Genomic DNA, 27,253 nt, shown 5'->3' with positions numbered 1-27,253 from the left:
CCCTGACCTTGGAGCCTGGAGCCCTTGGCCCCCTATAATGCTTTCTTTAGGCAGCAGCACCCTCGTGTGGCTACAGCTTGTAACTACATGGAGTCCCGGTTTTCCTCACCCCAAATGTTTCCCTATCCAGTGCCCAACTCTGACAGAACACAGCTGTTCCTGGGGCTCACGGAAGGTGGCATGAGCAAGAAGGCATGGGTAGAGCCCTGGACTTAGGGTCAGAAGACTTCAGCTAAAATCCTTATTTGCTTATTGACTCATTTATTGTGTGGCTGGGGTCTAAAACTCCTCATCTGTATAATGGGCTGATAAGGTCTACACACCTTCCCCTCTAAGGCTTTCAGAAGGATCAAGGAATCACAAATATGAACAGGCTCTGTGAACTGTAAAGCACTGTGACGAGGTAAAAAGATCATTATTAGAAACCGTGTCGGAGGGACTCCAGAAGAGAAACCAAGATCACAGACATGTGGCTGGTGGCAGCCCGGGGCCATCGCATCCTCGAGGAGAAATTGGGAGGCAGCCAAACAAGGAGGTGAAGGCTGAGCCCAGGATTGAAACTCAGTCCTGCAGAGGGAGGGGTCTGCCCCAGGCCCAAGGAAGTACCCTCGGGCCCGGATTGGTTGGATCCAAGACTTGCAGCAGATCCCGGACCCGTCCAAACGCATTCCTCGCAGGCCCGGTGTGTCTCTGGTGCATACAGAGCTGGTTCACAGCAGATGACTTTATTATGTGAACTTCTTCACATGACGAACAAGGGTTGTTGACTTCGCTCTAACCTGTGCACCGATGCTGGACGAGGCGGGTCCAGGGTTAAAAGAAACAAAGATCCCATTCCATTCGTTTATGATACCAGTGTGCTGGGCACGGTGCTGAACTACATCATTTCACTGAAGCCCGCCAACCAACCTCTGACGTCGCTTCTGTTATTCCTCCTTCTGGACAAGGAACGTTGGCCTCAAGAGATGATACAGGTGGTAAGAAGAGAGTTGGGATTGAACCCCATGTGTGTCTGACTTTCTGAAAAGCCTCCCCAGGCCTCCGAGACACAGGCCTGCAAAGAGGTGCTGGGGAGGTGGGGCGGTCACACTAGCAGCCTAGTGCTTTGCTTTGCCACCGCCGAGAAACACTAAGGCAGATCTCACTAAACACTAAGAGGAGGAAGGGAGGACCGGGAGGAAGGGAGGAAAAACGCTGGCCTCGTACAAAGTAAACTTAGTCCAGGGGGGAAAGACACCCAGCATGAAGGGAGTGAGTGCCTGGTATGTGTCAGGCACCGGACATATGTTCATCTGCGGTTCCAGTTTACACATCTCTGGGTGTTCCTACAATCTTTTTTTTTTTTTAGATAAGAGCTTTATAATTAATTTTTAATTTTTTAAAGTTATTTATTTGAGAGGGAGTGAGCGCACAAGCGGGGGAGGGGCAGACAAAAAGAATCCCAAGCAGGCTCTGCACCATCAGCACAGAGCACCATGCGGGACTCAAACTCACGAATGACCTCAGAGATCAAGAGTTGGATGCTTAACTGACAGAGCGCCCCCCACCAGGGGCCCCTCCTCCAACCTTCTAGGAGAACCCGGGTGGGGGGCGGGGTTCAAACAGATGACATAGCTGGCCTCAGGAGGCCCACACCCCGCACGCTGCGATGCAGGCTTCGCACACGGCCTCCGTTAGGCGCTAGGAAAACCGTACCCACTCAACAGCCCTGATCTGCCAAGCCTTCACAAATAACTTCTCCTCACCTTCAATTTCCAGGGAGGAATTTGGTGAAAGATGAAGGAACCCCCACATGCATAGTGAGTAGAGGGCCCTGGACTTGAACCTGGTCTGTTTGGATTCCAGAACCAGGATATTCAGTCACATGCGCAGCGACAGTTGGCAATGCCTCTCGAGTGTGGTCTCTGGGGGGCCGCTGAGCACCATCAATGGGAGAAGCCCAGGAAGGCCGGATTTCAGCCACTGATGCACGACCAGGTCCTGGACTCAAAACCCGCTGTAGCTCAGATTCCCTTCCCTCCCTGTATTCCCAGGACCGCAGGACCTGCTAGTGACAGTCCCTTACCTTTGGGAGGGGGTCGTGCAGTTTCTTCTGCCACCAGCCTGGGGCCCCGATCGCAGACATGAGGTAGTACAGGCCCCCACGAGGGCCCTGGCTGAGCTACCCAGTAGCTGCCAGCATCGGCCAGTCTCAGTAGCGGCAAAGGCTGGTGAAAGGAGGGCACCTCTGAGGCAAGTGGCGGGCACCTCCGTGGCCTAGAGCCTTTCCCTCTGGAAAGCTGGGAGGGGTCACCAGTCTGAGAGGGCCAAGCAAGGTGAGCAAGCCAGGCTCCCGGGTGGCCTGGGCGTGTGAACACGGGCGGGCGGGGGGAGGGCAGGGGCAGCCCAGGGAGAGGGGAGGGGACCCCGGGAGGGGAGGCTGGGACAGCCTGGACAGCAACCAAGATGCCTTAGCTGCCGCCCACCTCAGAAAATTCAGTGCCCCAACACGTACGTAGCTGGGAGACGTTTGTGACGGACTGAGTTCCAATCTAGCCCCTTGGTGTGTAGTGCCGCCAAGGCCTGAGAGAGCAAGTGGGGAACGCGGTAACTGGGCCACACCTGGGCCACACCGCAGGGCAAGGGCTGCCAGGGGCGCTCCCCCGACAGACGGCGGACCCCGGGGCCAGGGAGCCAGGCGCCCCATTTTTCAACAGAAGCTGGGAATCTGGACTAACGTGTCGTGTCTTCATTTTGAAAGCACCAGGCAGGCCAAACCCAACATCTTTGGGTCAAAATGCACTCAAGGGCTGCCAGTTTGCCACCAGGCCCTATTCCAGTGCAACCCCCCACTTCCGGCAAACAGAAAGAAACCAGCAGAACAAAGGGTGCAGAGAGGGGCAGGGCTGCCCCGGGGGCCCTAATGCTGAGAGGGGGGGCAGGTTAAGACAGAAACACCAGCTCAGATTCCAAAGTTCTGTATTTTTCAAAATAAAGATCACACATTGTTTAGAGACAATCTACACAAGAGTTACAAAAAATAGTTGCCCAGGCATAAGCATACACAGGTTTGTTAATTATACACATATGGTTACAAGTGTGCTTGCAAAAAAGTTCATTGGAAATATACACAAGGCTCTGGAAATGTACACCGCGTAGTGTTACAATTCTATATTCAAACGAGGAAAATTGACAGTATGTTACATTCACTTACAAGTAGACAAAATGCAAAATACAGTTCATCTTCTGTACAAAAAGGAAGGGCAATTCACACTTTACAAGGTGAGGGGGGCTCTGATTGTAAGGAAAGCTAGGGCAGGGCGGAACTTTGCACGTCCTTATGACTGTCACAAAATAAGCGAAACATTACTTTTTTTAGGATTAAAAAAAAAACACTAGTGTGAACTGAATCATGTTGAGTAACATTTAGAAAGGATCTTGCTACTGTGGGACTAGGTGACAAATAAAACCAAGCTATTTTTTTTTCCTTTTTAAACATTTAACTAGGCTGTATAAAGAACATTTATTCCTTCAAAAGAAAAAAAATTTACTTCTGGTTGAAATTACAATTTACAATATACAACACTATAGGCTACGACCATAAAAGGTGTGAATATACACTGAATGCACAGGGCTGGCTAGTTCTCTTTTCTTACCAAAAAACGTGTTTATGTTGATTCAAACTTCTCCACATTTACATTACAGGTATACAAATGTACAATTGTACAATCAAAAGTATGTTCGACTACTAGGGTACATTATAGATACAGATTAGACATCAAAACAAGAAAATACTACAAATTTGTATATATGCAAAGTCTACACCAAGTATACACTATATATTTATAGAAGCAAGACCAAAAGCAGAGTTGGATTTCTTTTTTCTCATGCTAAATAATCAGATTTTGCCTTTCAAGGTTAACAGAAAAAAATCCAGTAGGCAGCAGACAAATATGCCCACCCGGCCTTGGAGCTCAGTCTCCTCCTCACAAAACACACTACACACCTTCTTCAGCATCATAGCCTCCAAAAAATGGCAATTTTTCAAAGTTTCATAAACTTAGTCATAAACAGAAGCTTTAGCAACTCTAAAACAATTTTCATTATATATATATATGTATATATATATATATGTTTTATAAACAGTGTTAAATGCCAGTTTGGGGTCATTTAACAAAATTCAAATTTCTCAGGTTTTTTTGTTTGTTTTTTTTTTTTACTAAAATGAGGAGGTGGGGAAGAGCTATTTGCAAAACTTGCCAGCAAGGCAAAATGGATTAAAAACCTTTTTTTCTTTTTTTTCTAACATTTTTTTGTGAAACCAGCCACCCTGCAAGTCTCCACACGTGTATACAGACAGAGCATGGAACAGGATACGTGGTCTCCATGTACACGGTTACCTATGTACAAGTACCCTATACACCAGTAGAACAACAGGGCAGTTAGTCAATTAAAAAAAATAATTAGTACATGTTATGCGTAATAAAATCAAACAAATTTACAAAGGCGTTTCCACTTGTGGGTGTGATTCCTTGTTTTGGAGGAGCAGGTGGCCCCGGAGCAGCCGCCTGCCCACCTCCGCTTCTCGACGAGAGCGCTTCTGGCTGCCGGTTGGACCCGCCGGCGGGCCGGCGGGGTCAGCGGGTCGAGGGGACGGGGGCGCCGCCTCAGATAATACCATTCGGGGGGCCGCAGATGGGCCCCAGGTCAACGCCGTTCTTCATGTAGTACTTCTCCAGCTTGGCCAGGATGTGCTTGCCGTAGGTGTACTTGCGCAGAGTTGCGATGTGGGGCCGGATCTGGGGAGGAAGCAGTCTGTGTTAGAGCAAACTGACCTGGGCGGGCTCGCGCTGGGCTCCCGGGCACCCAAGTGCCCACGCAAGCCCACAAGGAAGCACCCTCCCCTGGCTCCGATGAAGCACCGTAATTCTAGAGCGATGGTGACCCATCCGAGCAGCTGACAGGAGCCCCTATTCCGAGCAGGGACACAGGACACGAGGGCTCCGGAGGCGGCTGGCCGCAGACCTCTTCCGGGCCTCGGCACAGAACACGGGCAGCCTGGCGACCACAGTGCCCCTGCACAGCGCCGTCTGAGGCTGCTTTCCGCCTCTGGGCCCCGCTCAAGGCGCCTGGGCTCCCCTCGGCAGTGAGCTTCTTTCTGGGCACACGAACCCTGAGCTTGTCACCTGATCCTGTCTCCAGTTCACCGAGGATCACAGAAAACTAACGACAATAAGAATAATAACTCGTGTTGGCAGGCATGGTTCATTTAAGCCTCAGGACGCAGCTGTGATCATCCCCATTCACGGTGGTGGGAGTCACATATCCAAGAGCAAATGGTTAATAAGGCCCAGGTGTTTGTCCTGCAGCGGGGACCGCTCCCCGCTCTGCACTCCCAGCCCCGCCCATGGCACCGGGCTCGCCCCCCACCCTCTCGCAGCACCCAGGTTCGGCTCCTTCTCTTCTGCTCTCCGTCCCAGACAGAGGAGGCTTCCTCGCGGGGAGCTCACGGAGCCTTTCACACACCTGGGCTACGGCACGGAGCGCACAGCCTTACAATGGCTGGCTTCACCCCCGCAGGTGCCACGGGCTCACCAGGCTGCTCCCCATCCCCACACGCCCCGGCACACTCAGGCACACGGGACACCCACCCCGGGGAGACGGACACTCACTACTTCGAGACCTGTGTCTGCCTAGCCGTGTGCTGATGGCAGGGAAGTGTCGAGTGGCTCTGGAAACCACTTCTGCACCACAGGATGCAGAGCCGGCAGGTGTGACACCCTCGCCTACAGCGCATGTGGGGAACCATGCACAGCCCCAGCGCAGTGCTGAGCTGTGAGACCCACACCGTTCGCCTCAACTCGTCTGGACAAAGGATGTGTGATAATGCTATGCCTTCATTTGGTGCAGTTGAGGACCACAGACACGGCTGGTGCTTTCTCGTCAGAACGTGAGGTGCAGGACCCCCTTGCTTTTTGGTGGCTCCCCTTTCAGAACATTGATTAACGACAATCAATTCTTTCACCCACCCTGTCCATAGGACTGGCTGGCTGCTAAGACCAGCGCAGGTGCGCTATCGCTGGACTCCACTCTCCACTCGACTGGGTGGGAGGTGGACGGTAAGGGACCCGCTCCACAGCCGCCTCCCGCTGGCCAGGACTCTGCCTCGGGGACGCTGCAGGACTCAGTGCTGGGGCTCCTGGGACAACTCTTCCTCTTTCAACTTCCCCAACTGGCCAACTGCCATGCTCCACCCGTCTTCAATCCCAAAGCCGCTGCCATCCCTCGGCTCTACCACCCCCAGCCAGCCCCCTCACCACCTCCTCCCCTACTGCCTCCCCTCCTCTAGGTCACTCATCAGCCAGGACAATCACGGCAAATGTCCATGTGAGCCGGCAGCCACACACCTGCCCTACTGAGCTCACTTAACTTCTTCAAACACACCATCTTGTCCCCTGCTTTTCCAGGTTCCCTCTGCCTGGAGAGGGTCAGGGCTTTATTCAAATATCACGCGGGGAGCATTCTGTGTACCTCCACATTAGGAAAGACCCTGCCACATTCTCGTGCGGCCCTCCCCAACATGTCCCTGGCACTAGTGCGGCCCTCTGTGCACGGTACCACCGAGTGCAGCCCAGGAGCCCTGCCAAAAGGGGGGCTTCTAAGTACGCACACGAGTATTTGTCGAATGAATAAATGGATATCCTTCTAACTTCCATGTGTCCCCAACATGCCCTCTGCCTTCGCCAGCGTCCTAACACCCGTCTCTCTGAGCCTCACGACTTGAAGGGCTCCACTGCCCCAGCCTTCAACTGCCACCACCATCACCATCGCAACACCTCGCTGTGCTGCGTCGCGCTGTGGACCGGAGGCGGTGGGGGACTCGCCCGGCTCAGAACTCGAGTCCATAACAAAGATTCTCATCACCGAACTTTGTTCTCGGTGAGGGCAAGTGGCTCATCATTGCCAGACCGAGGCCAACACCTTCCCCCCCAAGAAGGGCCGAGGGATTTCAGGGCCCAAAGGCTGAGGCTTCAGATCAGAAGCAGCCGGGGCTCGCGGCCCTGCCCAGCACAAACACGGCTGCGGCACACCTGCTGGCTGGGCCTGCCCTGCGGCTGTCCCTCCGCCACGCACGGGCTGCTTCTGGGGCTTTCTGTGTCGCTCCCACACACACAGCACCTGGCACTTGAGATTCCAGTCCCTTTGCTCCCCGCTCCTGCTTAGCCTGGACTTGCCCCCACCCCCCGCAAAGCCTGGGGCACGTGCTCTCGCATGCCTCCCACTGCTGTCCCTTGCTGTCCCCTGCACTGCGCTGTGGGCAGGGACCGGTGCTCGTCCTCCCTGTACGGGTGCCTGGCACAGGGTGGGCACCGGGTCAACGTGCCAGGCCAGGTGCTCCCTTAGAACGCGGTGGTGGAATGACTGAGAGGGAAGAAGGAGAAAAGAAATAACGACCATCAGGTTGGTCTGCTGGACTGAGATGCTGGTGTCGGGGCAGAGGAGTGGGAGCACGGCCTGTGGACCAGGGAGGGAAATCCCTGCCGAAGATGGAACTCAGGACTCTTCCACACCAGTGAGCTCTGAGCCCCGGGGACAACGGCCGCTCCAGATAACAGGAACATAGGAACACAGTACGAGACATGGTCCCCGGGCAGATGGCACAGGAAGTGGCAGGTGGCCACCTTCACGGGTACTTCAGAGGGGGATGCAGCACAGGCCGTGCACGCCTCCCCGGTGTGACCTGTCACGCTGGCCTACCTTGTGCATGACGATCTTCCGCTGGGCAGGCTCTGCCACGTCGATCATCTTCTGGACCACGTAGTTGGCATACTGGTCCTTCATCATGGTGTATAAGGCACTGTGGGGACCGTCATTCATGGTACACACCTCGTCAATAAGCACAGCACGCTCCGTACGGGAGGCATGAGTGACACACTTCTCCACAACGTTGCTGTAATGAGACAAATCCGGGGGCCACTCTTAGAACAAACCTGGTTAGGCTGCGCTTGTCCGGCCTCTGCCCTGACCTCACAGGCAGCAGCAAAAGAGAGCCTGACGTTTTTGGAAGATTAAATCATCAGCCGTTTGCTCTGGGAGCCATCTGTGGCCTCCAACATGAACCACGGCTGAGACCAGGTCTCGGGCAAATATGAAACCCAACCCGCAAACAGGCTGAGGGGTAACGAACCCAGGTGAGTGAAGGGACTCACATGTAAGGTTCACATGACTGGCCAAAAGCTGAAATTGATGATCATAATTTCAATACATAACCAAAATCGGTGAATTCTCTCCTTTTCTGAGCCTGCTAAGGTCAGGAGCAAGCCTTCCGTGTTGTTTGTGCCTCCGGTGCCAACCACGGAGCATGGCCCTTGAGAGAGAGGCCTGCAGACAGGAGTCAGGGGTGCACAAGGAGGGGCCACAGCACTCACTAAACGACCTCAGTGTGCCTCTTAAGAGTCTAGGGACAAGAATCACCTTACAGGTCTGTCAACATTTCTAAACATCTCAGAATACATCATCTTGGGAAAGGAAAACAAGAATGTGGCTATGCAAGTCGAGGGGCCAGAGAGGGTGAGTAAATTACAAACGGCTGTGCTAATGGGTGTTTACCATAGAGGAATGACTGATTCACTCACTAATGTTTGTTTTTAAAACTCAACACTTCTTTGCATCTTGTGGCTTTGTGGGTACGAGGAAGCTGTGTGATGTCAGGGGACACATACGATCTGTATGAGAATTACACGGGCCGATTCCTGGCAAAGAGCACCTCTGGTGGCTCAGTGGGCAGGTGCAGGCTTCGCAAAGAGGCCATGCCTAGGGGAAGAGCTGCTCCAGGGCACTGAACACTCAAAAAGAGAAGGAACTTAAGAGACCAGACCTAGCGAATGCAGAAAGTTCCTGGGTGCCCGGGTGGTTCAGTTACTAAGCATGTGACCTTGGCTCAGGTCACGATCTCATGGTTCGTGAGCTGAAGTCCCACCTCGAGTGAGCTCGAGCCCCATTTTGGGTGAACACGGCTTTGGGTGAGCTCGGCTTCTCTCTCTCTCTCTGTCCCTCGCTCACTTGTGCCCCCCAATACACACATAAAGCATATTTTTTTTAAAAAAAGGCTTTTTTGGTGACAATCCTAAAAGATGACCATTTAGCCTCTGCTTGGGAATTTCTAATAATCTGGAAGCAATTGCTTTCTAGGGCAACCCACCATCTGGGTGAATGGCTCTGTTAAACATTCTTTATTAACTGAAGCAAAACATGCTCTCTCCTAAAATTTCACCCATTTGTCTTCTTGCCTTCAGGGACTGAAAAAGGACAGCACACTGACTTCAAGAGGCACCTTAAAGCAGGTGCTCTGTGTGTCTTCCTCCTTCCAGAGGCCAGGCCCGTGGGCATCTCAGTAGTCATGTAACGCTCACTAGAACAATCCCTCCTCCTCCAGCTTTTACACCACAAGAGGGTGTTGCTCCATGGAGTTCTCAGTGTTCTCTCATTTGGAACACAGAGCTAATATATACGCTCTTATTAAGAAAACAAAATTCTCATGCTAAAATGTCAAAAGCTACCATCCTACTAGACATTTCTTAAGACGCGCACTGGAGGTGAAGCCTGGTGAGCTAACCGGCCAAGCCTAGTGAAGTCAAGAGCCGCCGCTTCCCTCCCCACCTTCCTTCTTACAGCACCGGCCACACGAGCAGCTACAGGACTAGTCCAGTCTGAGCTGCAGGTGTGGCCCCGTGGAAGGAAATCTCCTAATAAGCACTGGCTCCTCCGTAGCAGAAAGGGAGCGAAGACATGGCCAAGGTGCCTCAGAGAGCACAAACCCGGTCACGGCCTCCAAACGTTCAGGCAAAGAAGTCATCACTTGTCAGGACCGCCCGGCTGGACCGTACTTTCTTCCACCCCAGGCCTCTTCCAGTGACAAACTGGTCAGGGTTAGAACAGAACTTGCTAACTGGACTGGGGACAAGACACTCATTCATGTGGATCCATGACTCAATCCTCAACAATGACCTGTCTTCCAAGGAAGCGAGCAGGTCAATCAGCTACAACCATGGGATCCCACCTGCCCAAAGGCTTCTACCCTAATCCATGACCGATGGTGCTGCAGTCTTTCAAAAAGTCTCTTCTACTGTTTCTGAAACTGCACTTCCCAGCCCCTTTGTGGGTGGGGAGATCAACATAGTGATTTGGGACGAGCTTCTTCTTTTTTCTTTTTAATGAAACAGAACATTAAGTATCAGAATTCATCATGGACAACACAGTTTCAGTTACACGTGTATGCATGTGCCTGTGCATGCAAAGCTGATGAAAATTTTACTTTTTATTCTGGGTCACCCTCAAAAATGTCAGAAAATCTATTTTATTGTTTGGTTCCTATTGATCTATTTCCAAGTGTATCAACTGTTTTCTTCTGTTACCTCTACTTTGCAGAATTAAAGCCACACAGTGAATTATATTTCAGATGATTTATTTTCCTATTATAGAATTCCCATTTTGTTCTTTTTATAATAAAGCTTCTGATTCTCTACTAACATATCTTTTCATTCATTCCAACCATGTCTTCCTTTACATCTTTGTAACTGAAATGGCTGCTTTATGATCATTCTCTGCTAACTCTAATATCAGGGTGGTCTGCAACTAGCTGGAGTTTTTTTTCTTTTTCTATTTACTCTTTTTTCTTGAATATAGGCCAACGGCACATTTTCCTGTTTTCTTGACATAATGAATGATACACTGTAGAAACTGAGTTGTGTTACATTCCTCCGAGGAGATTACGTCCCTCACTCCTTTTTTCAGTGCAGCTAACGTGGCTGAGCTCCACCGCAAGCTTGGCCCATGCAAGAGGAATCTCAGTTCAGTTCTTTCAGTTCCTTCACCCTGAGCTGGGCTGCCTCAAGTTCAGCCCATGCAAACAAATGTGATTGAGGAGTCACCCAGGTGCTTGGGAGGTTTAAATGTGAGCCTCCCCCTCCCGGGTTCTCTTCCTTTCCAGGATTTCTCCCATCACTTTTTCACTCTCACTGCCAAGTTCTAATTCCACCTTCTGGGAACACTAGAGATTTTTTATCCCAACTTTAGAAGCCCAGCATGGAACAGAATGAGAAGCGCCTATAGGCTAAAAGCCATTAAAATTGGGAAATTTCCTGATTATAGTCAACCATACTGCATTATAAATTTCAAAGTTGCTAAGAGACCAGATCTGAATGGTGTTAACTCAAAAAAAGAAATGGTAACTGGAGTGCCTGGGTGGCATATCAGGTTAGGCATCTGACCAGATTTTGGCTCAGGTCATTATCTCATGGTTTGGGAGTTTGAGCCCGAGTCAGGCTCTGCACCACGCAGAGCCTGCTTGGGATTCTCTCTCTGCCCCTCCCCAGTGCCTGTGCGTGCACGCACGTGTGCTTTTTCTCTCAAATAAGTAAACTTCAAAAAATATTTTAAACGAGAATTACGTATGACATGATGAAGGTGTTGGCCGGTACTGCTGTGGTAATCATGCCACAACACATACGCACACCACCCAGACGCTGCGCGCCTCAACTTACACAGCGTGGTCAGCCATGCCTCCATACGACGCAACCCAAAAAGAAAGCTCTGGAGCGCCTGGGTGACTCAGCTGGTTAAGCACCTGACCCTTGATTTTGGCTCAGGCTAGGAGCTCAGTGTGACCTCACGGTTCATGGGTTTGGCCCGACATCTGTCTCCACACTGACAGTGCAGAGCCTGCTTGGAATTCTCTCTCTCTTGTGCATTCTCTCTCTCTCCCCCTCCCTCCCTCAAAATAAATAAGTAAACAAAACAAAAAAAAAAAAAGAAAGAAAACAGAAAAATCTAAAGGGACAGGAAGGGATTTCCCCAGTGCAATTACCTCCTTCCCAGTATCAATAAGCCTCCCCTCCCCCAACCCCTGCTGGTAACTACCTGCTCTTGGCCACACTGTAAGAGCTAATGCCTCCAGGAACGTTTTTGGCATTTTGTCCACAATTTACAGTTGTTTCTTATCTGTGGGAGGATTGGGCCCAAAGTAGCTACTCAGACATTACTGGGTCATAAGTCTATTGTAATATTAATTAATACTTATACTTTAGGTGAGATATTACATATGCTGAATAACAAGTAAAGAAAAAGACAGTGACCCAAGGAAAAGTTCTAAGAGATTCTGCCCCTGTTTCCCCGGTCCTGGCAAGTGTCCAAGGAAAAGGCACGAGGTCTCCGAGCCCCTGACATGGCTAGGCTGCTAAGACACTGGGTCCAGGGGTGCTTTTGTTTCTTTTCTCTACTTGCCATGCTGCCATGTTATAAAGTTTCAAAACTCAGAGATGAACAACTTAAAAACATCAAGGTTGTAGAGTCACAACTCTTTGGAATTTATTCTAAAAATCAGAGAAAAATATTCCCAAAATACAAATGACTGTATTCCGTGCAGGGGAGTACCCACATTCCACCCAGAAGACCTGACCACTAATTCCTTGGAAGGGCCATCGATTTCTTCTCCAACCAGTGCTCAGTGTAAGTCACCTAAAACACCTTTCACAGCCTGGGAATACCCACTGCATTTTATTCTTCATCTGGCACGATACGCCGACTGGAAAAGAGACTTGAAGAGTACTAATGTCCGACATCAACACGGTACACTACCTCTCAATAGGAACATTTCATAATTCTGAACAAGCAAGTTAATAAAATGTCCAATTCGCCAAAGTACAAGATTTAAGTTCTTCAGAAACATAAGCCCCAGATTTCAAAGTGGGTACCTGGGAGAGTACAGAGTCACTAAGGACCTGCTGTGTTTTATACTCTCTAGCAGTAGAATCATTTGACTTTTTAAGCTGTATAGGTCTTGAGAAAAACATTTTAAAAAAGAGAATGAAAATTCATTCTTTCTCCCTAGACTTGAAATACTGCCTGATCATTCCTTCTGGAAAACAGAGTTTGTATGATTCAAAGCACGTACCTTGCAAATTTGTGCTGACTCAATACAAGTACATTGCCTCGGATTTCTGCTACAATTTTACTTTTATCCTCAGGACGACCATGCTCCAATACATGCTGGATTACATAATTTCCATATTGATCCTGTTTGAGAAACAAGAGAAATAAAATCTACGTAAAAATTAGTTCTGTGGATTACCTCAATCCTTATATTTAATCAACACCCAACTACCTTCCCGTATCACCATGAGGGCTTGCCTGAACACTAATGAACACTTCAGAATTTTAAAAATGGATAGGGAGTGACAATTCTTCTCTATCATTACAAAACAGGAATGTATTACCAGACAATGGAATATTTCTCTATTATTTATGCTCAGGGATCCTAGCTGGGTTCTTCAAAAGTACTAGACACCAAAAAGTAGGCCTCTCTTCTTGTTTAAAAAAGGAAGAAAGAAAAGGAGGGAAGGAGGGTGTAGGTGGGAATAAAGAGCCATTTTTCTCTCAAACAGAAACGTATCTCTAAGAAAAATGGGAAACAATGTTTATGTGCAAAAAAACAGATAATACCTAATTAAACAACATCACAAGCATACAACTGATGTACTCATTCATCTATAGGTAAAGATACTTTAAGAGAATAAATGTGTATAAGAAAAGAATTCCAGAGGCAAAAATATTTATTTGTAAGATGTAAAAATTTAATAAGTGTGTACATATAAAACTTCTAAAAACAAACGTGCTTGCTTCCGCGTGGTAGGATCACAGATGCTTTCTTTGGTTTTGTTGCTACTTTCCGTACTTCCTTTTTTTTTTTTTCCTTTTTTCAAGTAGGCTTCATGCCCAGCATGGAGCCCAATGCAAGGTTCGAACTCACGGTCCTCAGATCAAGAACTGAGCTAAGATCAAGAGATGCTTAGCCAACTGAGCCATGCAGGTGCCCCTCCAATTTTTTTGTACAGTGAGTATTTAATATTTGTAACCTCACAGCCAAACAAGCACCAAACACCAACAAAAATGCCGCTTCTGCACAGTACACCTACATGGAGAGAGTGCTCTGCTGGCTACTGTGCTGTGGAGAAATGTCTAGTGGCAGAAGCAAAGGAAAGTATCAAAGCGAAAAAGAAGTCCCCTAACCCACTCAATTTCATTTGAAATGACGAGGTTACGACCCAGAGAGAGTAAACGGCCTGCCTAAGGTGACACGACTAGCCGGGCAGCGCCCTTCACTCCTGGGCCAGGGCTCTCTCCACCTCCCATTTTCATAAAACACAAACCAGGACGGTAATACGTGGAAACTTGCCCCAAAGCTTCAATGGGCACTTTAAACACATGAACATGAACTCTTCTGAACAGACACCTGTGCTGGGAAAATGCACGAGCTCTGGGCGTCTGCGCTCACCCCACCGGCCCCCCTACCTGCACGAGCTGCTCCGTGTGCTGGTGAAGCTCCTCGAGGATGGGGAGCGTCTGGTCGGGGAGGCAGTGCTCCAGGATCCTCTGAATCACTCGGCAGCCGTACGGATGCGTGGACAAAGCAAATACCTAGGGCACACGAACAAATAACAAAGCCAAAAATGACATGGGCCACTTTCAATGCTTTGGTGTCATTCCCACACACATTATGCTGTAAATCTTCACAAAGACTCTGACAGAGAGAATTATTCTTAGCTTATAAATGAGAAAACTGAAGCTCCTAGAAGTTTATATAATGTGCTTGCAGCCACTCCGGTAGTAACTGACAGAGCCGGGATACTACGCCCCAGTCTGAACTCGAAAGCCCGAATTAGAAATATGGCACATTTGAGTTCTCTTTACAAATAGCAGGGGGTGTGTGTGTGTGTGTGTGTGTGTGTGTGTGTGTGCGCATGTGTGTGTGCGTGTGTGTAAACCCATTTAACTATCGTAGGGATTCACAAATGTACATAAATTCAGAGCTGAAAAGGGCTCTTCCAAGAAGCCTAGAAAAGAACAGAGAATTAGTCGAGATCATAAAAAACACAATTAAGAGTCCACAGTGTCAAAGGACAGGGTTAAACACAGAAAAAGAAAAGGGCTAGGATGACAAAATGTTTTCATCTAACCAACACTGCAATCTTCTACACTGAATTAGAGTGTTTCTCCAGCAATAAGCAAGGAAAGCTTCCCCTCGTGTGGGGTCTGGAAGAGGAAAGGCCCGCGGGCGGCAGCTCCAGACCACGGGTCTCGATTCTGGAGCGACCTGGGGCGGCCTGCGCCTCCACTCCGTTGGGAATGAGCGGCCCAGAAGCAGTGGCTCACACTTCCCGCATGTTGGCCACGCGCTTTTATGTGGGGTTTATACATAGCTGTGTGTGCGCCGGCCGCGTGCATCAACAGTGCAGAGTCCGGTTCTGCTCAACTTTACAAAAATGCTAAAAACTCACAGTCTGTAACAAATTAACTTACTTCACTCAACATTATGTTTCAAGTATTTACTTATTATACTGCGAAGCTTCTGCCAGGCAAGCATCTCAGTTTGTTCATTTACTTTCTGTCCAACCTTCTGCTGACAGCTATCTAGACGCTTCAGTCTCTTCTGGGAGAACTAGCGCCGGCTCAGCTGTCTAAGTGCGTCTCGGGGGGGTCCACACGCGGACATTTCCCCGGGCGCACACCAGGCTAGGGACACCACGTCATGGGAAACATGAATGTTGAACTTTGAAAGATGTCACAACATTATTTCCCTAACGGCTGTGCTGAATCTATTCCCATCAGTCGTGACCAGACCCCACATTACTGCCAGGACACAGTGACTGATGGAAGAACAATGGCCTATCCTCTGTGTCCTTATTTTGCATTTTCCTAACTAATAGAATTATGTTTTCATAGGTGAACTGGCAATTAGTGTCTCTTTTGTCTGTTAATGCCTTTGGCCCATTTTTACACTAATGAGTACTGTACTCTTTTGATTCCAGTTATTAACTCTTCGACAGTTTCATCCTGAAAATATTCTCTCCCATTCGGTGGCTTAATCTATTTTTACTTCCTTTCTTGTCAATTTCAATAAATGTAAGATGTTAAAGTGAACAGATCTACTTTTTTTTTCATTAATTCAGAAAATTCAACCCCCACCCCCAGTTGAAGCCTGCAGTCTCCTTACTGCTGCTATAATTGGGCAAACCCCAAAACCTCAACAACTCTAAAATCCCACTTCAATTTAGGCTTAGCAGTACACATGACTGCACCTGAAAATCTACTTGGGATTTACCATTTTTTCCCTTTAAAAACAAAAACAAAAAACCAATTTCACAGACCCAAAAGGATGTGTTTTGCTCTCTTTGTTCCACGTAGCTTAAGAGACTGTGAGGATGATGCTTCAGGAAAAAGAAATTAATGACAATAGCCAATTAAAGGGCGGTTCTGGAAAAATCATGGCATAAAAAAAAATAACTCTGCTTGGAAGCTGGTGCTAAGAGCACAGAATGGAGGCTCCTATGACATACAGGTAAACAGGAGAAACTAGAAGCTGTCTCTGGTGGGGTGGCCACTTGGGGACACCCCATAAATGCTACCCTGTTCTCTGCTCACGATGGAAACACCCACCACCTTGTTTCCTTTGTTTCTTTCTGAAGCCACTCACCTGCCCCTTAAACGCATCAATGATGAACTGCAGAGACTGGGGCTGCACGCACTCAATGCACTTCTGCACCACGTGGTTGCCGTTCTGGTCCTTCACACACTTCAGGACGTGGCCGTCTAGCTCCCGAACCATCTCGTTCTATGAGGGGAGACAAGGAAAGAAAGCACCACCAGAATCACAGCAAGCAAACTCCTGGACAGCCAGCAGTCTTCCAGCAAGCACAGAGCAGCAGGCAAGAGTCTGCACCAGCGCAGGGGACAGAGCGGTTGCGGCATTGGGACAACACAGTGGCACTGCGGGAGGACGGTAGTTTTCCATGTCAGCGCACTGCCTGTGACAGTGGCCTGTCTGTAATAGTGCTTAAAATGAGAGTTTTTTAAAAATGTAGACATGTCTAGAAAAGAACGTGTATGAAGTACACTGTACTAAGAATTTCACATATAATTTTTCATGTTCTTAACATAACAACCCTGTAAGGTATTATTAATAATGAGCAGAGTAGGGACGCCTGGGTGGCTCAGTTGGTTAAGTGTCTGACTTTGACTCAGGTCATGACCACGCAGTTCGTGGGTTCAAGTCCCACATCGGGCTCTGTGCTCACAGCTCAGAGCCTAGAGCCTGCTTCGGATTCTATGTCTCCCTCTCTCTCTGTCCCTGTCCCTGCTCACACTCTGTCTCTCTCTCTCTCCCCAAAAAAATTAACATTAAAAAAGTTAATGATAATGAGAAGAGTCCATCTGTAGCTCACAGTATGCTAGACATATCTCTTAAGTATTTAACATGCGTTGACTCAGTGAATGCTCCTAATGATCCTATGCACTGGACACTGTTACAGATGAGGAAACCAAAGCACAAATTATTTGACTTGTTAAAAATCAGACCTACACTGCCAAGATTCAAACCCAAGCAATCTGGTCCCTATGTAGTAAAACAATGTGGGTCAGTCATTACCTGTCAATTACATACTATCCTGCACATACCTTCTGCCCACAAATAAGAAGGAGGGGACTCTGAGAGGGATTAAGTAATGCAGTCAGGACTACAGACCATGAGAGAGCCACAATTCTGGTTACGGGTCTGTAACTCCAACGTGATCTTCCCACAGGGCCAATGACTAAAGGACAGTGGGACAGCACTTTCAGGGCATAGAGAAGACCAGACACTGAGTTACGTGAGGGCATGAGAAACTCCAGGAGTGCAGGGGAAGACCAGACAGACACCAGAGCTGTAAGCGTGAGAGCACACATGGGTGCGCATGTGCAGAGAACACATGGAGGTGACAAGAGAAAGAGATCCTCACTGGATCCCCTCCTGGAAGCTGGCCGCCTGCTGGGTCCTGGCATGTGCCGCCCAGCCTCCTCACCCTATCCAATCTCTGTCCATTCGCTCCCCTGTGCTGAACATGTATTTATGGTGGGAACTACAAACCAGTCAAAACGGTGATGTTTACCAGCACAAGGTCTCAAATCTCTGAGTTGCTGAATATGTCAAAGCGACTAATAAGAGTTATCCCATTTATACTGTGGGGGGAAAAAATTCAAGATTACAGTACCAGGGACCAAACCAGCAAAAAGCAACAGATTCAGGAAAGGTTCCTAAAGCAATTAATCAAATGTCAGGTAAAAATTGATTCTGGAAATATAATTATGGAACGGTAAATGGAGAATGATAGCTATACACAAAGACAAGGAACACTTTTAATCAAAATAAAGAGGAGATGGCTTTCTTGTACACTGAGCCACTGGAGAGAAGTTCATTTCACTGAAAATAACAAACTTGCATCTAGAAGACAGTGAGCTACCCATACCAGGAGGAGTCCCACCAGGTCCAGAACGGGGCACACAAAGACACCCGCCCAGAAAAAAACTACACAGAAATATAGGGTAGAAAGGAAAACTCAAGGGGAGGGACAAAGGAAGTAAAAAAATTGCTGCAGTGTAGCCATCTAATCAGAAAAGAGAAAACAGTAAAATCTGAAAAGATGGAAACAAAATCAACAACTTAGGGGTGCTTGGGTGGCTCAGTTGGTTGAACGTCTGACTCTTGATTTCCATTGTCATGATCTCACGGTTGTGAGAGCGGGCCCTGTGGCGGGCTCTGTGCTGAACGTGAAATCTGCTTACGAGTCTTTTCTCTCTCTCCCTGTCCTTCTCCCACACCCACTCACACGTGCTCGCTCGCTCTCAAAAAGACAAACAAACAAAAAACAACCAACAGTTTACCACAATTGTGAGCGAGGGCAAAGAGGGGACATGCCTGGGAAACTGTAATATTCCACCTGCATTCTCTGAGCTAGTGAGTAAGTGTTACACTCAAAGAGTAAGAAACATGCATGTTCCAAAGAAATGAGAAAATTTAAGGAAGATTTCGCCCATGAAGTTTTCATCCATGAAAACCCCAGGAAAAATTAAAACCAGCCCTGATCTGAACATCAGAAGAAAGAAAGTAGTAGCTGTGTCCCTGCTTCTAACCCCTCACATACACACCGCTTTACCACTGTGCGACTCTGGTACAGCGGGGAGCACGCGTCAACCCTGCCCGTGTGTCCCCAACATGCCCTCTGCCTTCGCCAGCGTCCTAACACCCGTCTCTCTGAGCCTCACGACTTGAAGGGCTCCACTGCCCCAGCCTTCAACTGCCACCACCATCACCATCGCAACACCTCGCTGTGCTGCGTCGCGCTGTGGACCGGAGGCGGTGGGGGACTCGCCCGGCTCAGAACTCGAGTCCATAACAAAGATTCTCATCACCGAACTTTGTTCTCGGTGAGGGCAAGTGGCTCATCATTGCCAGACCGAGGCCAACACCTTCCCCCCCGAGAAGGGCCGAGGGAGTTCAGGGTCCAAAGGCTGAGGCTTCAGATCAGAAGCAGCCGGGGCTCGCGGCCCTGCCCAGCACAAACACGGCTGCGGCACACCTGCTGGCTGGGCCTGCCCTGCGGCTGTCCCTCCGCCACGCACGGGCTGCTTCTGGGGCTTTCTGTGTCGCTCCCACACACACAGCACCTGGCACTTGAGATTCCAGTCCCTTTGCTCCCCGCTCCTGCTTAGCCTGGACTTGCCCCCACCCCCCGCAAAGCCTGGGGCACGTGCTCTCGCATGCCTCCCACTGCTGTCCCTTGCTGTCCCCTGCACTGCGCTGTGGGCAGGGACCGGTGCTCGTCCTCCCCGTACGGGCGCCTGGCACAGGGTGGGCACCGGGTCAACACGCCGAGCTAGGTGCTCGCTCAGTAAAAGGTGGTGGAATGAATGAATAAGAAGTGAAGGAAAATGGATGGTGAGCTGGATAATCTAAGTTTGATCTGTTGGAGTGATGAGTTCAAGTTGAACACAATGACAACTTACTAGTATTTTACCCGCTTTAATTCTCATCAAACAAAACACCCTCTTGTAAAATTACACCTACTAAAGCCTGGTCAATGAAAAGTGTGTGAGACACAACAAACAAAACACACTTGATCTACTGTAAATTTACACAACTAATCACACAGCTCATGCTCGCCATGCACAGAAGGGCAGCCACAAGCACCAAAGAACACCATGAAAGAAAACTAAAGACTGACACACGTACAGGACTCACTACTACATGTGCCATGGAGAAACATCGAACACCAAGAGAAAAGTTAAAGGGGAAACTTACAATTACCTGCTGGTCTGAGGGAATAAATTCAAGAGCTTTCTGGATAACACGGCAGCCATACATCTGCAGCGCCAGTGACAGGACGTGGCCTCGAATCCGCTCTGCCAAAGCCAGCTTCTGCTCAAGGCTGCCAAACTAGACATAATGTGAGGGTGAGCACCGTTACTTAGGTAGAGGGAAAAAACCAGAGAAAGCAAAGCATCCATTATTCTCTACCAACCACTGGCATAACCTCTCTCAGCTCTGTCACTATGATGAATGAACTAAAAGCCTTGTGTTAAAAAAAAAAAAATCTTTGTTTCTTCAAGCCAAGAGTTCTCAGCCTCTGACTGTGAAGAACTCTTTTTAATGTTGAAAAGCTTCTCACATACCCAACAACAGCAGTTTCACTACTAATACCTGCTAAACAAACCTGGAATTCTTCAAGGCTGCCATTAACCCACTATTAGGTGACTCTATATTCCTATCAATTATAAAAGCATTTATACTTATTTACTCTAAGAATAGTAGCACACGTGGGAAACACTGTTGATTAGAACTTTGGACAGCACTTCTTGGAGCAAAGCTACAGCGCTCAGGTGTCCAAGGCCCATGGATTAGAAAGTTCCTCTTTCGTCTACTGGAAATTTAACACAGGGACATCCTGTTTTGAATCAGGTTCTACAGCACTCTATGAACGGAAATGTTCTATTTACACATGGCAGTGGAGTCTGGGGGCACATTAGTAGAAGCAACAGGTGAGGCTGCATAAATGCTAAACTCTTCCTAGAATGATCTCCCATCTCTGGCCTTGTATTTTCATCTGAACAGCATAATCATGCAACTGGAGGAGACTTTATATATAGTCAGCTTCCCAGCCCACTAATTTCCCACACATGGGAACTACGGACCAGGGGCGTTGTCTGAGCTGGGGATGTTCTCTGACTTGTCCCAAATCCTACAGCTCCAATCCACCACTCTTTCGGCCACCTCTACCTGTGTATTAACCTCTACAAGTGAAGAGCTCTACATTTTTAGATCTGTGACCAAAGGGTAGTGAAAAGCTATTCTAAAATCAAAAGTCTAAGTCATTTTAAGTTAGTTCCTTAGTGTATCACTAATGAACTAAGAATCAAAGAACTTAAGTCTTTAGGAGACAAGTTGGGAAGACAAAGGCTGTGAGCCACTTTTTTAAATCTTCATACAAACTGCACAAAACAAGATGAAGTTTACAAAATTTTTTTTAGTGGGGCAGGCAATATGCTCATCCACCATTTTTCTCTGTACTAGACTCTTCTCAATGTTTCATTCCTTTCTGGATTTAGGACTTGGAATGGTTGATACCAGTATACCTGTCATGCTGACACTTCAGTTTAGTAGGGGAAATGGATATTAATCCAAATCTCTCATTAATCCTTTCCAAAAACAATGGTAACAAGCATGGACATTATTCACAACAGAAGTAAAATAAGAAACCAAAGCTGAAGGATCACCTAAAAAGAAGCATTTAATAATCTTTAGGACTATAGTTTACAGTAAAGGGACACTACAGTCAATAAAGATAACTCTCCAGGAATTATGAAGACAAAAATTCATTTTTCGAGCACCAGAATAGCTCAGTCGGTTAAGCACCTGACTCCTGATTTCGGCTCAGGTCATGATCTCACAATTCGTGGGTTTCCGTCCCACAATGAACTCTGTGCGGACAATGTGGAGCCTGCTAGTGACTCTCTCTCCCTCTCTCTCTGCCCCTCCTTTGCTCGTGCTCTTGCTCTCTCTCTCTTTCAAAAATAAATAAACTTTAAAATTTTTTTCATTTTTCTGAAACACTTTATCGTGATCCTACTAAAATATCCAACAAAGATTATTTCCTTTAAAAATGACACATTTAGTGAAAAGATTGTAACAATCAGAAATAATGTGCTGGATCCTAAATAGGGACAACAGTTCTCCAAACACATTTTTAAAGCAGACTGGCACATCTGTTTGGGTATTTAAATGACATACTGCTGCTGTATCATTTCAATGGAGAAACATTTAAAAGCTCTCCAAAAAGACCACACACACTTCATTTTGAGGCCGGGAATGGGACCGCCGTTCTACAAACAACTCCTGAAAATCACAGCGCCCTGGAGACTAACGTCAGAGGACAGAAAGAACACAGGCTTACTTCAAAGAACTTCTGGATGACGTAATTCCCGAACACGTCCACCATTAGCTGGTAGGCGGCCTGCAGGATTTCGTTGAAGACAAGCTGGCGTTCGGCTGGGGTGGCTCGCTCTAGTTTGAGCTGAATGAATCTGAAGCACAAAAGCAAGCGGCAATCCTAGCATCTCAAGAAGACTTGGGGAAAATAAGGAGTAGCTCAATTCATATAACGTATCAGTTCTGAACTCATGTGTCTGTGCATGCATGGGCGCACACACACAGTGTCGCTTAAACAAATTACTTGAAGGGCGGCTGGGTGGCTTAGCTGGCTAAGTGCCCAACACTTGATTTCAGCTTGGGTCATGATCTCACGATTCATGCGTTGCAGCACCACATCGGGCTCCGTGCCGACAGTGGGGGACCTGCTTGGGATTCTCGCTCTCTCCCCCTCGCTCCCCTGCCCCTCACTGTCTCTCTCTCTCTCAAAATAAATAAACTTAATTTTTTCTTATATTTAAAAAAAATAAATGTATTATTTGAACTCACCTAATTGAAATCTCTGAAAGGGGAAAAAATTTATAGTGTGAAGCTCTCCTAACTGAGGTTTTAAAAGTATATTTAAGTGCTAGTTCCTTTCATTACGTACATACAAAACCGTATTTATGTAGGGTTGAGGGGGAGACAAGCAGGGGGCCAGGAAAACAGAGGGCGCTGAAGGTGGACAGAAAACAGGGAGAACTCTACCTGACTTCTACTTTAGAATCCAGTCCCACATCCATAAACTCTGAGCTTACAGCCCTGTCTTCTCTAAACTCATACTAGCATGAAGCAACACGCAGTCACGGCGTGGAGAGTTGTTATTTACGCCTGCAAGCGTCCTCTGAGTAGTAACTACTCAGTTTTCATTTCTCAGCCTCAGGTGACTATATAAGAAAAACCATGTGGTCTCTCAATCTGGTCCATAGGATCCAAATACAAGAAACTGCCCAGTAGCAAGACGGCAGAACTCAAAGAGGAGGTGGAGTCTTTAGAAGCTGTTTCAGTGGGCACAGAGAGCACAAACGAGAAATGGAGACAAACAGGAAAGAAGAACGGATGATGTCACCATAATTAGGCTTTTTCCCCAAGAGCAGGGTGGTCCCTTTCTGTGAAGCCCACTGGGACAGCCAAACGGGGAGAGGCAAACCCTGTTTTATACAGCAGCTTCCCCTCTCTCCCCTCTATGCAGACTCTCTCACATCTACAGAGTGAGCAACAAAGAAAAATGGTGGCACCATCTTGCTCCTCCTGAACAGCAGAAATCCAAACTTGTATGTGAATAATGTCTCTGTAAGAGCAAACCTCTTAATGGTGATTAAAATAGCAAAAGTGGGGGGACACCAAGCGTCCAACTCTTGATTTCAGCTCAGGTCACGATCTCAAAGTTGCTGAGTTCAAGCCCTGCATTGGGCTCTGCCCTCAAAGCTCAGAGCCTGCTTAGGAGTCTTTCCCTCCCTCAAGCTCTGCCCCTCCCCTGCGCACTCTCTCTCAAATATATAAACGTAAAGGGGGAAAAAAAAGGCAGCAAAATCATGCATTATCTTTGTGTTAATGTCTCTGTTCCTTTTTTTTAAATTTTTTTAATGTTTTATTTATTTTTGATATAGAGACAGAGCATGAGAGGGGGAGGGTCAGAGAGAGAGGGAGACACAGAATCCAAAGCAGGCTCCAGGCTCTGAGCTGTCAGCACAGAGCCTGATGCGGGGCTTGAACCCACGAACGTGAGATCTGACCTGAGCCGAAGTCGGAGGCTTAACCGACTGAGCCACCCAGGCACCCCGTGTCTCTGTTCCTTAAATTACATTCCGTGAGGCTCCCATGAACTAGGAACACCACAAAAAGGTAAAAAGGTTTGTTTTCAGCATGTGATCCAGATTAGTAAATGGCTCTTTTCCATCACCCGTGTTATCTAGTGAGTCTCGTATCTACATCCCTCTGAAATACATAATGGGAAGCATAGGAAGAGGCAAACTTTGTTTCCACTGCTTTCTAGCAATTTCCTAGCATCTAACTCATCCGAGGCCTGGAATCGAAGGCATGAAGATTTCAGTTACCGTTAAGCGCCAAACGCCAAGTAAGTCCTCACCTGGACCCATGCTGGTCTTGGGAAAACTCCATTATGTGCCCAGCAATCTCCCGCAGTTGTAAATTGGGGTACCGGTTATTTCGAAAGTCTTCCAGAAGCCTGCTCCTGCCAGAGGGCATGACATCAGACATTCCATATCGCAACCGGGAGGAAGAAAACAGGGTGCTGCTGGGGCTGAAGAGACTGGAGGCGCTGCTGGCGCTGCGGTACTTGGCTTCAGCGCCCGGGGCAGCAGAGATGTATCTTCCACTGCCATTTGTGAGGCCTCCTGTTGGTTACAGAACAGGAGAACTCAAGACTCACTCTTAAGGACTTTTGTTTAAGAGAGGAAAAAGCATCCCACACATGAAAGCCTGCATCGTTTCTGATTTTGCTTCAATTCTGTTGCTTTCGTGGTAAGACTGATTCAATTCTATTAATGCCGCAGTTTTTGCAAGGCCAACTCACCAAGGTGGAAAGATATTTCTGTACAAAGACTGAGCAGGGAGCCCTGTGAACGAGCACCTGCGCAGGGAAATCGGGAACCCCGATGCACAGCGACCTGGGAGGTTTCCTGCTCTGAGCCCTGGGAGCATTCCTGCCTTAGCGGGGTGATCCCGCTCTGCTCCCATCAGAAACCCTTCCTTTAAAGAGGAAAAGGAAAAAGAAAACAAACCAGAGTGCCCAGACCAGTCTGTTTTATATAAAGAGCCTCTGAAAAGCTTTCAAAGAATGGTTTTGCCACTCAACAAAAATCTGAAAATCACGAAGGCGCCCCAGGCCGTGACGGAGACATAAGGAGTAGGAAAAAGGACATATGCTTCACAATGGAAGGCTTTCAAGTTCTGCTTCCGGAACGGGCAGCTCTTAACACCTTCTAGCGGGGCACAGCCTGAAATGGCTGTGCCAGCTACAACTTTCATGCCACTGCCTCTGCGGTTTGCACTGGTAACACGGGAACAAGAATTGTGAGTCCCTAGAGATAAAATAGACATAAAGACCAAAGGCTTATCAAAATGTAAAGCAGAGGAATAAATTATTATGAGTATATATTTTTCAATATTCTTCCTGGTGGTTTTTTCTTAACGTTAGATTACACTACCAAAAAAGATGTGTTTCAAATTAAAGCCCTTTTTGCATGTCATTTGACCTCACTCCTTTTAAACAAAAAGGCAAAGTAGGTAAGAAACACCACATAAACCATAGAGAACACAGATGAGTAACAACTCGGGATCCGTGAGAAAAGACATGCAGCGTGCACTGTCCATTAACATCTTCACGAGATGTAATGAATGTCTGCTCTGGAGTTTAATGGCAGCTACAAAAAAATACCCAGCCTGGATTTCTCCACAGAATTCTAGGGCCCGGCTTCAAAGGCCCAGATCCCACAGAAAGTAACAGGACCGAGAGGAAATAGCTGGATGGTACAGTCTGTGAAGCATCACCGAGCCCCTGTCCAATGCCAGGCACTGCGCTGGAAGTGTTTCAGACACACACTCCACTGAACTCTCACTGTTATTTTGGACAAGGAGTTCTAAACTACCACGTATGTACCAGATGATTCAGGTGAAATGCTCACCCGAAGATACAAAACCCAAAACGACCACGGCTAGAATGGTATAGAACTCGACTCCAGGGTGAGACTCATTTTCAGACTCTGTTATATCAAGTTTTCTTGTTCTTAGGACACTCTTTAAGGGAAAAAAGATAAGAGGTTTATAAGAATAGAGAAGGGTAAGGAGCCATACGGCTGCTATTTATTCCATTTCAGAAACGATTCTTTCTTCCCTGTCCTGAGACTGGGGAGAAAATGGGCAAAGAGATGAAAACCAAGGAAGTCAGCAGCCGTCCTACCGAGTGTGGGAACAGCCAGAAACACGCTTCAGAAGAAGGAATGGCACAAACACACAAAATTTTGAAAATAATTTAAATGTATTTTAGGAACCTTGTCACTAACAAAGGTACTTAGAGAAAAGTAATAAATCAACAGAGAAACAGAATCAAACTCCTAAAAAAAAAAAAAACCAACCAAATATGGATGACAAGCAGAAGGAAACCTGAACAGTAATGGACAAATTGCAATTTCTGCATAGGGGACAGCCTCGAGAGTCCAAACTCGAAGGGGACCCAATCATAGGGGAACCCCCACAAATGTTCCTCTCAGAGGCCAACCAGCTTCCACAGTAAATATGACAGAAAAGTGTTCTCAGGCTTAAGTAAGGTAAAGGGAAAAGAAACCATTCTGAAACAGGCCAGCCAGAGTACTCTGTGCTTCTTAAGCAGGCCTCCCCTCTGGGGAGCTGGTTAACCAGAGCCTAACCTGCTGGGCCATCACACACCGACGGGCCTGGGGAGCGAAACACACAGCCCCAGCCTACTCAACCCACCCTGCCCCACCGAAAGGGGGAGGAAAACCCGAGAAGCACCGGTGAAGTCGGCGGTCTGGAGGCCCGGGTCACTAAAAGACGAGCCCTAACCACAGGACTACAGAGCACTCCCCTCCCCCAACACCTCGCCACATTACCGAAAGCCTACTGCTAGCAGTCTCTCGAGAAAAAATTACAAGACACACGACATACTGAAAGTCAAACAACACAATGTAAAGAGAAAGAGCAGGCATCAGACACATACGTGGCAGGGATACTAAAGTTATAACACTGAGATTTTTTTTTAGTCCAGACTGGGAATTTAAAACAACTAGGATGAATCTGCCGTGGGCTCTAACAGATAGAGTGGACAGCATCCAAGGACAGATGGGCAATGCAAGCAGAGAGATGGAAATCCTGGGAACCAAAAAGAAATGTTAGTGACAAAAAATGCTGTGACCAAAATGAAGAATTCTTTGATGGGCTTCTCAGTAGACGGGACACAGA

The 27,253-nt window shown here is 47.7% G+C and overlaps 1 protein-coding gene and 2 non-coding genes across 18 annotated transcripts in view; all 3 read right to left on the bottom strand.

The window, feature by feature from the left end:
• Nucleotides 1–2,941: 2,941 nt before the first annotated feature.
• The window catches only part of PUM1 (pumilio RNA binding family member 1), a 131,849-nt gene continuing 107,537 nt past the window's right edge, over nt 2,942–27,253 (bottom strand). For 12 of the 16 annotated variants that reach the window (XM_029948287.1, XM_029948295.1, XM_029948293.1 and 9 more), the window contains 8 exons: nt 24,402–24,669; nt 22,299–22,428; nt 20,150–20,284; nt 16,511–16,648; nt 14,329–14,454; nt 12,932–13,053; nt 7,738–7,930; nt 2,942–4,778 (listed from right to left, as the gene is read on the bottom strand). In XM_029948287.1, the coding sequence (XP_029804147.1) occupies nt 4,647–4,778; nt 7,738–7,930; nt 12,932–13,053; nt 14,329–14,454; nt 16,511–16,648; nt 20,150–20,284; nt 22,299–22,428; nt 24,402–24,669 (1,244 nt within the window). In that variant the 3' untranslated portion in view covers nt 2,942–4,646. The remainder of the gene's footprint in view (nt 4,779–7,737; nt 7,931–12,931; nt 13,054–14,328; nt 14,455–16,510; nt 16,649–20,149; nt 20,285–22,298; nt 22,429–24,401; nt 24,670–27,253) is intronic. The other 4 variants (XM_029948297.1, XM_029948290.1, XM_029948291.1 and 1 more) reach the window with 1 other exon arrangement.
• On the bottom strand, nt 6,863–6,947 carry LOC115300568. The gene has a single exon (XR_003912732.1). It is a non-coding gene; the product is annotated as a small nucleolar RNA SNORD103/SNORD85 (small nucleolar RNA).
• LOC115300567 lies at nt 19,220–19,304 on the bottom strand. Its single transcript, XR_003912731.1, has one exon. It is a non-coding gene; the product is annotated as a small nucleolar RNA SNORD103/SNORD85 (small nucleolar RNA).

Source organism: Suricata suricatta, chromosome 8, assembly GCF_006229205.1.
Source record: "Suricata suricatta isolate VVHF042 chromosome 8, meerkat_22Aug2017_6uvM2_HiC, whole genome shotgun sequence".
Lineage (NCBI taxonomy): Eukaryota > Metazoa > Chordata > Mammalia > Carnivora > Herpestidae > Suricata > Suricata suricatta.
The sequence above is the reverse complement of the archived record's forward strand: the minus strand, read 5'-3'. Positions and strand labels throughout refer to the sequence as shown.